The following is a 12,612-nucleotide window of genomic DNA, read 5'->3' on the forward strand; positions in this document are numbered from 1 at the left end:
CACTATCTCTTCATTTGAGAGCTGTTTGATTTTGTAAACAGCTCTCAAATGCACTCTCTTCATAAAAATGCATTACAATTTCAAACAGCTTTTTAAACAGCCCTCAATGAAAGTCTGCATCATACACTACAGGCGACATGTAACAGATGTCCAATAAAAGTGCAGCAATATAGTAGAAATTCCCTTTATACATTCCACTGACACAAATAAAGAGTTGCAAGACCATGGTATGCATGTGCTTCAAGTACTCATTCACTGTACAGCAGGATCAAATGTATCGCAAGTAGCGAGACTCTTGTTCATTACCATGCGTACAGTGTACTGGTGTGACATCATCAAGCAGTTGAGAAATATGGTTTCAACATGGTGTTAAATCAGTGACAGGGTGCAATACCTCATTCAGTGTCCCTATCTTACCAAACACAAATGAAAAGTTCCTGTAAACAGCCTATAATCTTGCTAACATGTCCACCCATCCATGATGCACTGACTTTTAATATTTTATATAACCCTTGCATGCTTGCTTTTAGCAGTAATGAAGTGCAATATTAAACACATTACAATGATAGAATTGGTAGCAGTCCTTTTTTTTTTCTTTTTCTTCTTCCTCTTTTTTTCAAAGGAATATTAACAAAGGCCATTCAAAATCTATACAAAACAAACATGCAGAAAAAGCTCTAAATCCTGCTATAGATTACAACCACTTGATTTAGGACTAACCTGTGCTTCAGATTATTATGCTTGTTAGGTTTTTCCTTTCAACATTTTGTGTGTGGGGGGGGGGGGGAGGTGCAATTAGTGAATATTTGACTGTGTAGCACAACTAAAATAACTTGTAAATATGTAAGGCAGGAAAATAGCGATCAAAAGTAAAATGGGAGTATAGAATAGAGTGTATGCCATTTCCTCAGACTCGAGATCATTTTGATAATCGGGAATTTTCATAATATTTTTCTTCATCATACAGGTTGTATAAATGTATAATAAACTGTAAATGTCGATCCAGCAGATTAGATACATTTTCATCATTACCATGTATAATGTTGAGCAGGGGATAATTTCTTCTCATGCCATTCAATATATATATGTCTGAAGCACTGAAATGCACATATGACTTGCTTTCTTTTCAATTCCAACAAAAGGAAATGCACATAAAGAGAAGTCTTGCAATGTGCTGATGACTTAGACATAGGACACTTCAAAACCAGTCCACTTCTGGGCTATAACTTCATTTTGCGTGCATGTGTTGTTTGTCCTGTGTGGACTGAGTAAAGTGTAATCTACTGAGCTGTGTATTTGTTACAATGCCAAATCAATGGCTGACATTCAAATCAGTGGAAATACTGCAGATACTGTCCATTTCCCAATTCAACCAAACTTGCAGTAGCTGATGACACATTTATATCCAGATATTTAGTGAGAGCTGGAAAAAATGAAACTTAACCGATATATCACAATGTACATAAAAGTTTTACACATACAGCAGAGCAGAATGGGGCAGCTTTATACATTGTGAATCACTAGCCTGAAAATGTCATTCAGTACCACCAGCGTTTCGCCACTTTGCACCAGGACAAATGTCTGGAAGAAACTGTGTGGTGGATCATCATCCGTCTGGGCAGAAAATAGGAAAAGAAGTACAAGGAATACACAGTTTAGTGACTGTCCTCCTTTGTGTCATAGATACACAAACATCTTAAAACAAGTCATTGATGCAGCTATTGCTGCAGCTATTACTATGCAGTTGGAAAAAGTTAGTCCTTTTATGGGCTTGTAAAGAAAATAATGAGCCTCTTTGCAGTGACATTTTGTGCACATATAGGAAAAGCACTTGCATACCAATGTGTTTTACTGGTCTTTGTTTCCCCAAGCCGGTACCAATTTTTTGAGCCTAGGCTAAGAAAAGGAATTCTCTGTACACTCGCTGAGGTACACTTTGTAGTGATCAAAGGATTAAATACAAATTTGAGATTGACCTTTGCCCCTGGTAAAACATGTCAAGGTTAGGGACCACTGCAACAAACTTTTCCGTCATTGTTTTACATCACTATCAAATTTCATTGAATACTGAAGCAATCACTGTTTGTAAAACCAAACCCTGACCTCTGTTGGTATCCCAGACATATTACTTTCTCTTACAAGGAGTCACTGCCCTCTGGCTTTTAAAACAATTACTGTAAAACACAATGTTTTCGCAGCATGAAATTTTTGCGAATTAGAGCCAACGGCCTTTTACGTGGCATGAAATTTTCGTGAGTTGCCTCTAACATTCAATGCATATACAGTGTAGTGTAATCAAGAACTTTTGCATGCATTTTAATTTCGCAAATCTTGGGCACCAGGGCTGCACACTAACCCATTTTTTCTACTGGTCCGACAGGTCTGACCAGTAGGTACTCAGTTTTTCCATGTTTTACAGGTCCATTCCTGAAAAAGTTACTGGTCCGACAGTGATTTTTACTGGTCAGGGGCCGTCAGACCAGTGCCAGTGTGCAGCATTGATCTTGGCTCTCGCGGAATTCAAAATGAATGCAACATTCCTTGTTTAACAGTACACAACATGCAGTTTCCTTCATTTCCAATCAAATTTTGGAGGAGGCAAAAATCATGATGGAACACATCAACATAACTGAGACAAGGCTCCACGTAGGATACATTATCATTATCGTCACAAATATAATTATAGTTATCATCACTAGCTACGTTCAGACGACAGGTCCTAACCTCAAGGTTAAGCTCTTGCCCCTTACCTGTAACTACGACCTGCGTCCACACGACGAATCTTAACCTCGAGGGTAAGCTCCTGCCCCTTTGAGTGGTTTGATTTTTGTGTCCACACGGTGCTTAACTACAAGTGGGACCCCCAACGGTTCGTGGTTAAAGAGCTAACCATGAGATATTTCATGGCTCTTAACATCAAGCTAACCTCGAGGTTAGCTTAACTACGAGTGCGTCTACACAGTCCCTAACTACAAGCTTATCCTCGAGGTTAAGGCTTGTCGTCTGAACGCAACTACTGTTGTTGTAATCATTCCCACTGATTTTTTTTCTTTCACCTATTTGTTTTGGCAAGCTTAATTCACCAAAGGTGGCCTTGTCGCTTATTAGAGACTAAGTACAGTTTCACAATATCAGAAAAAGGTGCAAGACTTAAAAAAAAAAATGAAGCAAAACACTTTGCATATTTGCAAATGGTCTCACCTTCAATTGGCCGAGAACAGACACAAGGAGGGACTGTCCAGATACATGGGAATCCACTGTTGTGATAACATGTTGAACTGCTTTGAATGGCAGACTCTGAATATAAAAGCAGAAAGGGAGGTAGCAGACACAAAAGGATTGTAAGAGCAATCACGACAACAGCTCTTCATGCAGGGCTTTTTCAGGACATTGCCGTACCTTATTACAGAAAAACGAAAAGTAAACCCTCACATCACATTTCCTATGTCAAGTCATGAATATGTAAATGAATCAGTGAAAGTTTGAGCACACCTAGAAAGGTTTGTAGAGCTGCAAAACACACATGTTAACAAGCAGTAGCATTAAACACACTATGGGAACCTAGTATGATCGACCATTCATCTCTGTTACAAGTTTGAATGAAATCCACTGAATAACATCCAACTTAATGCATTCCCGGGAATTCTTACAATGTACAAAAAGTTTGTATAGAATATTTCAATCTGATCAAACTGCAGGGCAACCAAAACCTACAGGTGTATTTGTCTACACACATTATGCCTGTATGCAAAATTTCCACAAAAACCCATTCAACAATGTCAATTGTTGACTCTACATTTAAGTGAACCGTACAAAGTTCAGTCACCTCTTTGCCTGCAAATGTCAGAACTCTGAGCACTGCCCCCAAAAGCTCTAGACTTTGTCACAATGCTCCTCTATCACATTTCGAATGAAATCCATTAAGAAAAAGAGGATGGACCTACAGTAGACAAGATATGTGAGGCCATGGCAGTGGCGCAAGTGTAATTCTATTTCCTCTCAAGAATACACTTTCTGAGTGCTACAATTAGGCAAGGAATTTTTGAAACAGAGCCATCACTAGAGGGCAGTAGTTCGGTTGGAAAAACTTGTGAACAACACAATATGCTAGAGGTCTATGAAAATGTCTGCATTTCCACTCCCCATAATGCTGAGACAAATTTTTCTCCCTGGAATCAAAACTGGGATGTTGAAATGCATTTCCACAGACATTCGAATTTCGGCCACTGTATAAAAATCAATGTTTTGAGAAAATCTTTTCATAAATTCACAAAATTTTTGTGCACAAAATGGATCTCGGGAAATCAGCAACAATTTGTCCCAAATCAGACTGTTGTCCTTGAGCCATTGTTATACATTACATGTATATCAAAAGATGAAAACCTGTTTTTCTCCTTTATTCCTCACCAAATTTCAATCACTGCGTCACAATATGATCGAGAAATGAAGATTATGTTTAATTTTCTATTGCAGCTCTTTCATTGTGTATGTGCAAGTGTATTTGATTAATTTTGAATTTTTTGTCATCAGGTTTCATTTTTTTTTTTTATAATGATTGTGTAGTTTTGCATTTTAATCGAAGAATGAGTGTATAATTATGTATGTTATTATCAAATGAAAATGTACAAAATTCTGCAATTCAGCCATCTCCATGGCTCAAAATGAATTTTTAAATAAACCATTACCATTACCATTACTATTACTATTACCATATTCAGGGCTCCACACTAACTTTTATTTTTGGTGGCCCAAAGGCAAAGATCCGACCTTTTTTGGTGGCCCGATCAGGCCACCGAATTCTTCATTTCTGAAATTTTGGTGGCCCGACGTGCGTTTTTGGTGGCCCCGGGCCACCGGGCCACCGTTAGTGTCGAGCTCTGCCATATTACATGAATGGCAACATGAATACTGAGTAAATCTTTGCAGTTCAGCATTTTGAAAAGATCACAATGATTTCACCTTCAAGGCACACTCAACACGTTTTCTCTTACCTCAAGCTTGCTTACAATTGCGTCAGGCCCTACAAATTCTTGTCCCTCAAATGACAACCTACTGTCTGGTGTCTAAATATGCATAAGAAAGAGAGTGGGGAAAGAGAGAGAGAAAAAAAAAAAAAGAAGAAGAAATGATAAAAGCCAAACATTCTATACACACAAAACACACAAGAGAGACAAACATCATATAATATATGCATTTAGAGATGACTGCACTGTGGAAACACGAACACAATTCACAGATACCTTGCATGAGATTCTGTTGTGAATCCTCGTAATGATATGTGTTTGCCTTCTTGATGAATAGATCTGTTATACAGGTAAGACTGTATTGTTGTTATGTACATAATGGGATTGCAATGTCAATTAACACCATGCGGTTATCTATGATCTAATTAGTGCAGGGTGATGACCAGGAGAAGTAACCATCTCTCGTGTCGCAAGAGACTCTGCCACTGACTTAGAGGCTGCGTCTGTCTCGAATGAATGTCATTCACATACCTGGCAGCGAAAGACTGGAACGTATCTGATACAGCCATCTGAACTTGTCATAATGAAGAAAGAGATCATAATTTCTTGTCATCCATACATTCAAAATTGTGACTTCTAAAGGCTTTTTACTTTTATTATACCAGTAAATAGTAGGCCTATATAATGTCAGTGATCAAAATACATACATGTATTACTCACATCACTAGACTCGATATGATTGACAGAGAGAAACCAAGAACTAAAAGTAAAACACTGATGAAATTTTAGGAATTTACTTGATAGCCTAGCTGTAGCTGTGTTTACTGATGTCAGTATCAAAACCTTTTATTCCACTATAGCACCCAAAAATGACCATTGGCACTCAACAGTAATTTTTCTAATTCAGTTAATAGAACCCTGAAAGTATTTGTGTCACTTTAGCCATTTAAATAGGGTACCATATTGGTGATATAACTCGGCCTGATGAGTAAACTCGGCCCCTATTACAAAGGGCCGAATACATGTGTACTAGGCCGAGTTTACCAAAATACGGTACATCCGATCATGATGACATTACGGTAACATAAAGTTGATGTTGATACAAAGATGCAACAGACTTTTTGAATAGCAAAGAGGCAAGACCATGTCCATGGTTTTATATTTCAAACTGTTATTTATTTCTGAATACTATATTTGTTGATTTTGCAATGAGAGTACATTATGTTTTCTATCCATTTATTTGGCAAACTACTACTGGATTTAGACCTAACGTTAAAATTACTTGTACTTAACTAGTTAGTAGTAGGAGTTGTGCCAATAATGGCAATATGCAAATTCGTCCCTACTACCTAGGGTGTCATACGAGTCAATGCCTTCATGACGTTGTCATTGACAATGTTAATTAGATAAAGTTACTTTCTAACTTGTTAAATTTACACTGTATACTGTATTGCTTGGCATTGCCATTGTTTGTTTGTGGACGTCGATAAAAATAAAAACAACAACAACAATCTGGACTAGATGGAAGAGATCAGCGTAGAAACGTCATTGTTTCCTACACTCACTGGCCACTACACTACACTCACGAGCTCTGAATCTGATCCATGTATGTATGGTCTGACAATTCTGCTGTGGGTTAGGCCTGTACTACAAGCTCTTGATCACCGGGCCAGTACAGGCCAGACTGACCGACCCCGACCGTCCTGAACCAGCTCAGCTGCCGGTCGTCGGTGCGGTGGTAGCAGCTATGAAACAGCAGCACCACGCCGAATTCTCTTAGTCCCACATGTGTGTATTTTGATGGTATGTAAACGTCCGAATAGTTTCACCACAATCAACTCAAAAAGTATCAACATACTTACATAAAGGGTTTTCAAGTTGGCCCTATTTGAGTCAAATGTGTTGTAATAGTGCTGAACAAATTGAGTGGCAATAGCTCTTGGATCCATGTTCGGAAACTTCGGTTACAAAGTTGAAGATTTTGAACGTCGCTCCGCCGCCGCAGGACCGTACACGGAGGGTGCCTTTACGAGATGAAACTGAACACAGCATGCAGCATGTACAGTAATGTGTTTTACTCTGTGTGTGTGTTGTGTGCACTGTTGCAATCGCGTGCGCGCGCTTTGAACCTTACACGCACTTTTACACAGACGTAGACACCGAAAAAAAAATTCAGGGTGTAAGATCTATTTTCGTAGAACCTTCGCTGACATTCTACACACGATCCTAACTAAACTCTCGAGCTCTTTCTCCTGTGTGAACGCACACGGAAGCAGTGAAATGCAAGTAAAAAACCAGTTTTTGTCGACTAGTGTCAGGGTACAACTATTATGAGCCTACAATGTATTGTGAAGCATACACAAGCTGTAAACTAATGGAGCACGTTTTAGCCAGCAAAATTATGAAGCACGGGGACGAAAATAACATCATTTTTCCCCTGCAATATGGCTTCCGTAAGAACATGTCATGTGAACAACAATTACTTGGTTTCACAAGCGATTTACATAGGAACTTGGATGCAGGACGTCAAACGGATGTTATAGTCATGGATTTTTCAAAAGCTTTTGACAAGGTTGGGCATGAGCGGCTTTTACGTAAACTGGACTACCATGGTATCAGGGGGGAAAATCTGAAATGGATTCAAAGTTTTCTCAATGGAAGAAGTCAGAGGGTTGTTTTGGATGGTATTAAATCTTCTTCAGTAGCGGTAGGATCTGGAGTGCCTCAGGGGTCGGTTCTTGGGCCTTGCCTCTTTCTACTTTACATCAATGACTTGCCTGATGGTCTCGCGTCAAAGGTTCGCCTATTTGCCGATGATGCGATTTCTTACATGACCATCGACAATCAACATCATACGCAAAATCTTCAAGAGGACCTAAACAAAATTGGTGACTGGGCGAAAAAATGGATGATGGATTTGAACACAGATAAGTGTAAGGTTTTGACAATATCCAGGAAAAGAAGTAAGGTGCAACACGTGTATCATCTAAATAACGCCCCTCTTGAATCTGTTGAATCCGTGAAGTACTTGGGTGTAACCATCACTTCTGATTTGAAGTGGACCCAACACATTAACAATACTGTCAATAAAGCCAATAACGTGCTTGCATTTCTAAAACGCAATCTTCGCATAAAATCTGATGTTAAAGCCACAGCTTACAAAACGTTGGTTCGACCAATTGTTGAGTATGCTTCCACAGTTTGGGACCCATCTACCAAGAACCTAATCCACCAAGTGGAAATGGTCCAGAGAAGAGCTGCGCGATTCACTTTAAATCGCTACCATAACACCTCGAGTGTCACCAAAATGCTACAAGAACTTAATTGGACCACTCTGGAACAGCGCAGAGAAAATGACAGGCTAATTATGATGTACAAAATACACAATAATCTCACTCCTCTTTCAGCACAGGACTATATCATCAAACAGGCTACTCAGTTAACGAGAGCCTCGCAACCACACTCCTACCAGGTACCATATTCGAGAACTGAATCGCATCGCCATTCGTTCTTCCCAAGAACTGTAGGAACTGGAATTCCCTGTCGTCAGAAATTGTTTCAGCGCCATCTGTGGGATCATTTCGAAACCGTCTAACGGTTGATCAGAGTGGCTAGTATTTTCGTCAAATTTTCTATGTGCTTGTAAATATCTGTAAATAAATTGTATTATAATGTAAATAGCACCAGTCTGCAAGAATCTTCAGTCTATTGAAGGAGGCAGACTTAATCAGAAGAAGAAGAAGAAGAGCTATCCTTGTCGGTGATTTTACTTTAACATAATTTAGACTCCCATTACAAAGATTATTATTTGCTCTCAAAGTGATCAATAGGGCCTATTTCATATGATATTCCCATCTTGTCCATTGCACAAGATTAACTTTTGAAAGTTTAATAAACAGCACCGCAACAAAAAGAGTCTGTAAGAATCGAAATGGTTGATATTTCTCTATGATATGTGGACAGCCAATCTCTTCTCCATTATAGAGATCAGTGATGTGGAATTACAGCACCTAGAATAAATGAATTAGCGACGTCTATCAGTCGTCTTAGTAGATCAATAAAGTGCAGTTTGATTCAAATCTTCTGCCACGGTCATGGATGGTGATAACACTTCTGATTGATTTAAAGAAAAGAAAACACGCAAATATAATCATCTTCACGTAGAAAGATTGTGGCTGGTCAAAGTTGGCAAAAATATCAAATCAACAAAACAATAAATTCTTAGACAAGAGTAAAAAAAAAAACAGACAAACAAACATATAAACGCACAAATCTGTGCCAGCATAGACTATTGAAGGTTTGTTGTTGTTGTTGTTGTTGTTGTGTTTGTTTGTTTTTGTTTTTGTTTTTGTTTTTGTTTTTGTTTATGTTTATGTGCTTGTTTGTTTTTGTTTGTTTGTTTGTTTGTTTTTTTTTTTTTGGGGGGGGGGGTATCTGCGACAGCTGTTATAGTATATAAAAATACAAAAACAAAAACAAAAACGAAAGTGCCCTCATCAAGTCAGGCCCCTGAGAGCATATAGGGAGGTGCCATGCCTGACTTTTTGGAGTGGGGATGCTTAGCACCCCTGTGAAAATTGGGGAAAAAAACTTCTCATTTTTTTTTTCATTTTTTATTAGCTTCTATACAAAACGTGTATAGATTGCTTATAAATGTGTCCTTATATAAAAGGTCTAATACCACACCGTGTTCATGTTGGCATATAATGTCATTGATCTTTTCAGACCCATGTGTTAAGATAATGATTGTTTATCCGAAATGCAAATACTGCTTTCTCCCATGCAACACAGGATTTTATTATAAGCTTTCCTGACATTCTTTAGACAGAAGTATAGAGGGAACACAAAAATTGAGTTCATTATTTTGCATGATTGTGTTATGATAGTGTTTAGGTTTGTTTGTTTTTGTTTTGTTTTTGTTTTTGTTTTTTATGTCAAAGGCTGTAAAGTAAACTTGATACCACCCGTCTGTATAGGCACCAGCTAATTCTGGATTCTGTATGTGGACGGTAAACACTGATTCTTTTTTTTTTTCTTTTTAACGGTTGTTCTTTTATGAGAAAAGGTTACTACCTTATATACATCCCCTAAAAGTATTCAAAATATCACTTATAGATGAAAATCAACTAGTGTTATTAGTTTGAAAATAATGACTATACTGCTGGTGATGTCAATAAGAACGTTTGTGATGATAATTATAATTCTTCTTCTTCTCAAACTGGTAGTAGTTAATCAATACGCAATCGTGACAGTAAATGAGGTATTTACAGTACAAGTTTGACCATAGTACACGGGGCACGTTGTTGTTTTTTTCAACTTATCAATTATAATAAGTCGATAATTATAACGACAAAGTTAAAAAGAAAAGTCGAAAGAATATTAACAAGGGCAAATCCAAGTGACCATTTTCTCTTTAGCTAATTTGTTATTTCTTTGCTCGTGGAAGTCTGAATAAGATTTCAAATTACACACATCATAATACACACAATCACGCTCACATACAAATACAAAAACTTGACAAAAACAATGTTCAATTGTTTGGTTGTCTTCGTCTTTTATGAAGAAACAACTTCATATTTCAGATTTTAAGTTTTATATTCAGATTCTATACAAATTTATTATTTTATTGTAAAAACTTAGTTTCCATATTGGCTCAGCCAGTTGAAATGCACTTTCTAAGGGCACGTAATGTTCACAGTAAAAGAAAAAAACGCACACACACACAAAATATCTTGCATCCATGACAATAACACATATAGCTCCATGATTACAACGAAAGAAAACGAGAACGAAAAGAGATTCCTTTTCTTTGCTGCTTCTTTCCTAAAGATGATATTCCGAGAAAATGTCTTTCCAACATTTATCATTAGTTTGCACCCAGTCTATTTCATGAGTATACCACGATACTTTTTTTTGTCATGCATCTCTATCAAAAGGACTATCAACAGAATACTTTAGACCTTGAAAAGTCATTCGACTCAGAGGTAGATCAGTTGCAGATAATGACTGAAATGGACTTGAATTCCTGAATGCAGATGTTGTCATGGTTACACAGCATTTCAGTAGTGGAGATAAAAAAGGAGGAAAAATTATTTTATCCCCGAAGTTAGACGACAATCTACCTGTTGATGCGCAAACTTGCTTTGAATAAAAGCAGTGAAAGAAAAAAAATCGAAGAAAAGTGATCATTCGTTATAGCGTGCTTTTTATTGCAGAAAATGAAATGGTTGACAATGCATGGTTTTTCTGAAGATATTTGTCTTTGTTCCGTGACCTTCTCTTCCGTCATACACTCCATGTTTGCAAAGAGAACGTAAACGAATTTATGATCTCTGAAATTCTAGTTAGTGACCTGGTAGACTATAGATTCAGTGAATGTTTAAGAATGAGAAAAATAACAGTTAAGTAAGTTTGAAAAGCCATGGATGATTTACTTTAGAAACCATCACCGTTTCAAGAGCAGAGAAAATGCATGATTCCAGTCTGTAACTTTGCGAAACATTCATTCCACAATTTCACATTAATCATCTAAAATGACCCATGTCGTTGCTTTTCCTTTTCGGAAATATATTTTGTATGTACCTGTGTACTGGATGCTTTATTTCATTTACATCAAAGTCATTTTTAATGAGTAGAGTCTTCTTTCTCCTCCATGTTTTATCACTTTTTAATTTCATTTGTTGTTTCTCGGGACAAGAATTAATGCCATCCTTCCGAAAAGGAATATTGTCATCTGTGACAGCGATGTACCCTCTATGGCAAGCCTCGGAAAGTAATATGCAATGCCATTTTTTCCAGATTTTAAATTCACTTGAACCAAGGGTTAAAGTGCCCTACTGCGATAATTCATTGTCTCCGACACCATGCGTCGTCCGTTGTGAGTACCTTTTTACAATTTCAGCTTTTCCTTGAAAACCTCATGACACATTTTCACCAAATCACCCAAATTAGAGAATCTTCAAAAGGCCTCCTTCAAAAAATCCAGAAATGATAGAGTTAAATACTTAAAGTATCAAGTAGGCCTATGTTTGGGAGTGCAGTTTCAAGTTCCTTCATGTCAGATCCACGAGTGGATCGAGCAATTACAGGATCTGGGTTTTTTGTTTTTTGTTTTTTTTTTTTTTGTTTTTTTTTGTTTTTTTTTGGCGGGGGGGAGGGGGAGGGAGGGACACGAAAAAAGTGTGGTTAAGTTTTTTTTTGTTTTGGTTGTCTGCCGATAGACATGATAAACCCCGGGAGTTTTACTAGAGAGCCTTTTTTTTTTTTTGCTTGCTTGCTTGCTTGCCAGCCGATGAAACCCGGAAGTGGAACTCCCCTCCCCCCCCCCCCCCCCCCCCACACACACACACACACGCACTTTCAAAAACGCGGCGCCGGCCCTGAGGTTACAAGCACAGAAAGTGTCTTTTGAGCAGTTGCTATAAATATGTATTTACTCTTTGCGAGTTCATTTGCGAGATTTTCTGGGAAGATTGGGAATGGATTCAAAATGCAGACTGATGAGCTCGAGTTTCTTGAATAAGCTAGAGTTTATCCGTTATGGTGTTAGATATTTTTGGAACATATCAAGTCACTGCGCCTGTACTAGTAATTCATCATCCAAAGGGGCCCCTAAACCAGAGACCTGTCTTGTTTATTAGTTTTGTTT

At 37.8% G+C, this 12,612-nt stretch overlaps 1 protein-coding gene across 1 annotated transcript; it reads right to left on the minus strand.

Moving 5' to 3' along the window:
* Positions 1–777: 777 nt before the first annotated feature.
* Positions 778–6,977, minus strand: LOC139731610 (nuclear transport factor 2-like). The gene is made up of 4 exons (XM_071642498.1): positions 6,827–6,977; positions 4,992–5,063; positions 3,202–3,297; positions 778–1,614 (listed from the first exon to the last, which is right to left on the minus strand). Exons 1-4 carry the CDS (start codon positions 6,911–6,913, stop codon positions 1,504–1,506), a joined length of 366 nt encoding a protein of 121 aa, XP_071498599.1. The 5' UTR covers positions 6,914–6,977; the 3' UTR covers positions 778–1,503.
* Between the last annotated feature and the right edge of the window lie 5,635 nt (positions 6,978–12,612).

This window comes from Diadema antillarum, unplaced genomic scaffold (assembly GCF_040938485.1).
Source record: "Diadema antillarum isolate AM-2024a unplaced genomic scaffold, OU_Dant_1.0 seq00000382_RagTag, whole genome shotgun sequence".
In the NCBI taxonomy this organism is placed as follows: Eukaryota; Metazoa; Echinodermata; class Echinoidea; order Diadematoida; family Diadematidae; genus Diadema; species Diadema antillarum.

Coding starts and splice junctions, on each gene's coding strand:
- LOC139731610 (XM_071642498.1), bottom strand. CDS start 6,913: ATGGATCCAAGAGCTATTGCCACTCAATTTGTTCAGCACTATTACAAC. Junction 5,064..6,826: donor CCAACTTGAAAACCCTTTAT/GTAAGTATGTTG, acceptor ATGCATATTTAG/ACACCAGACAGTAGGTTGTC. Junction 3,298..4,991: donor CAATTGTAAGCAAGCTTGAG/GTAAGAGAAAAC, acceptor TTTTATATTCAG/AGTCTGCCATTCAAAGCAGT.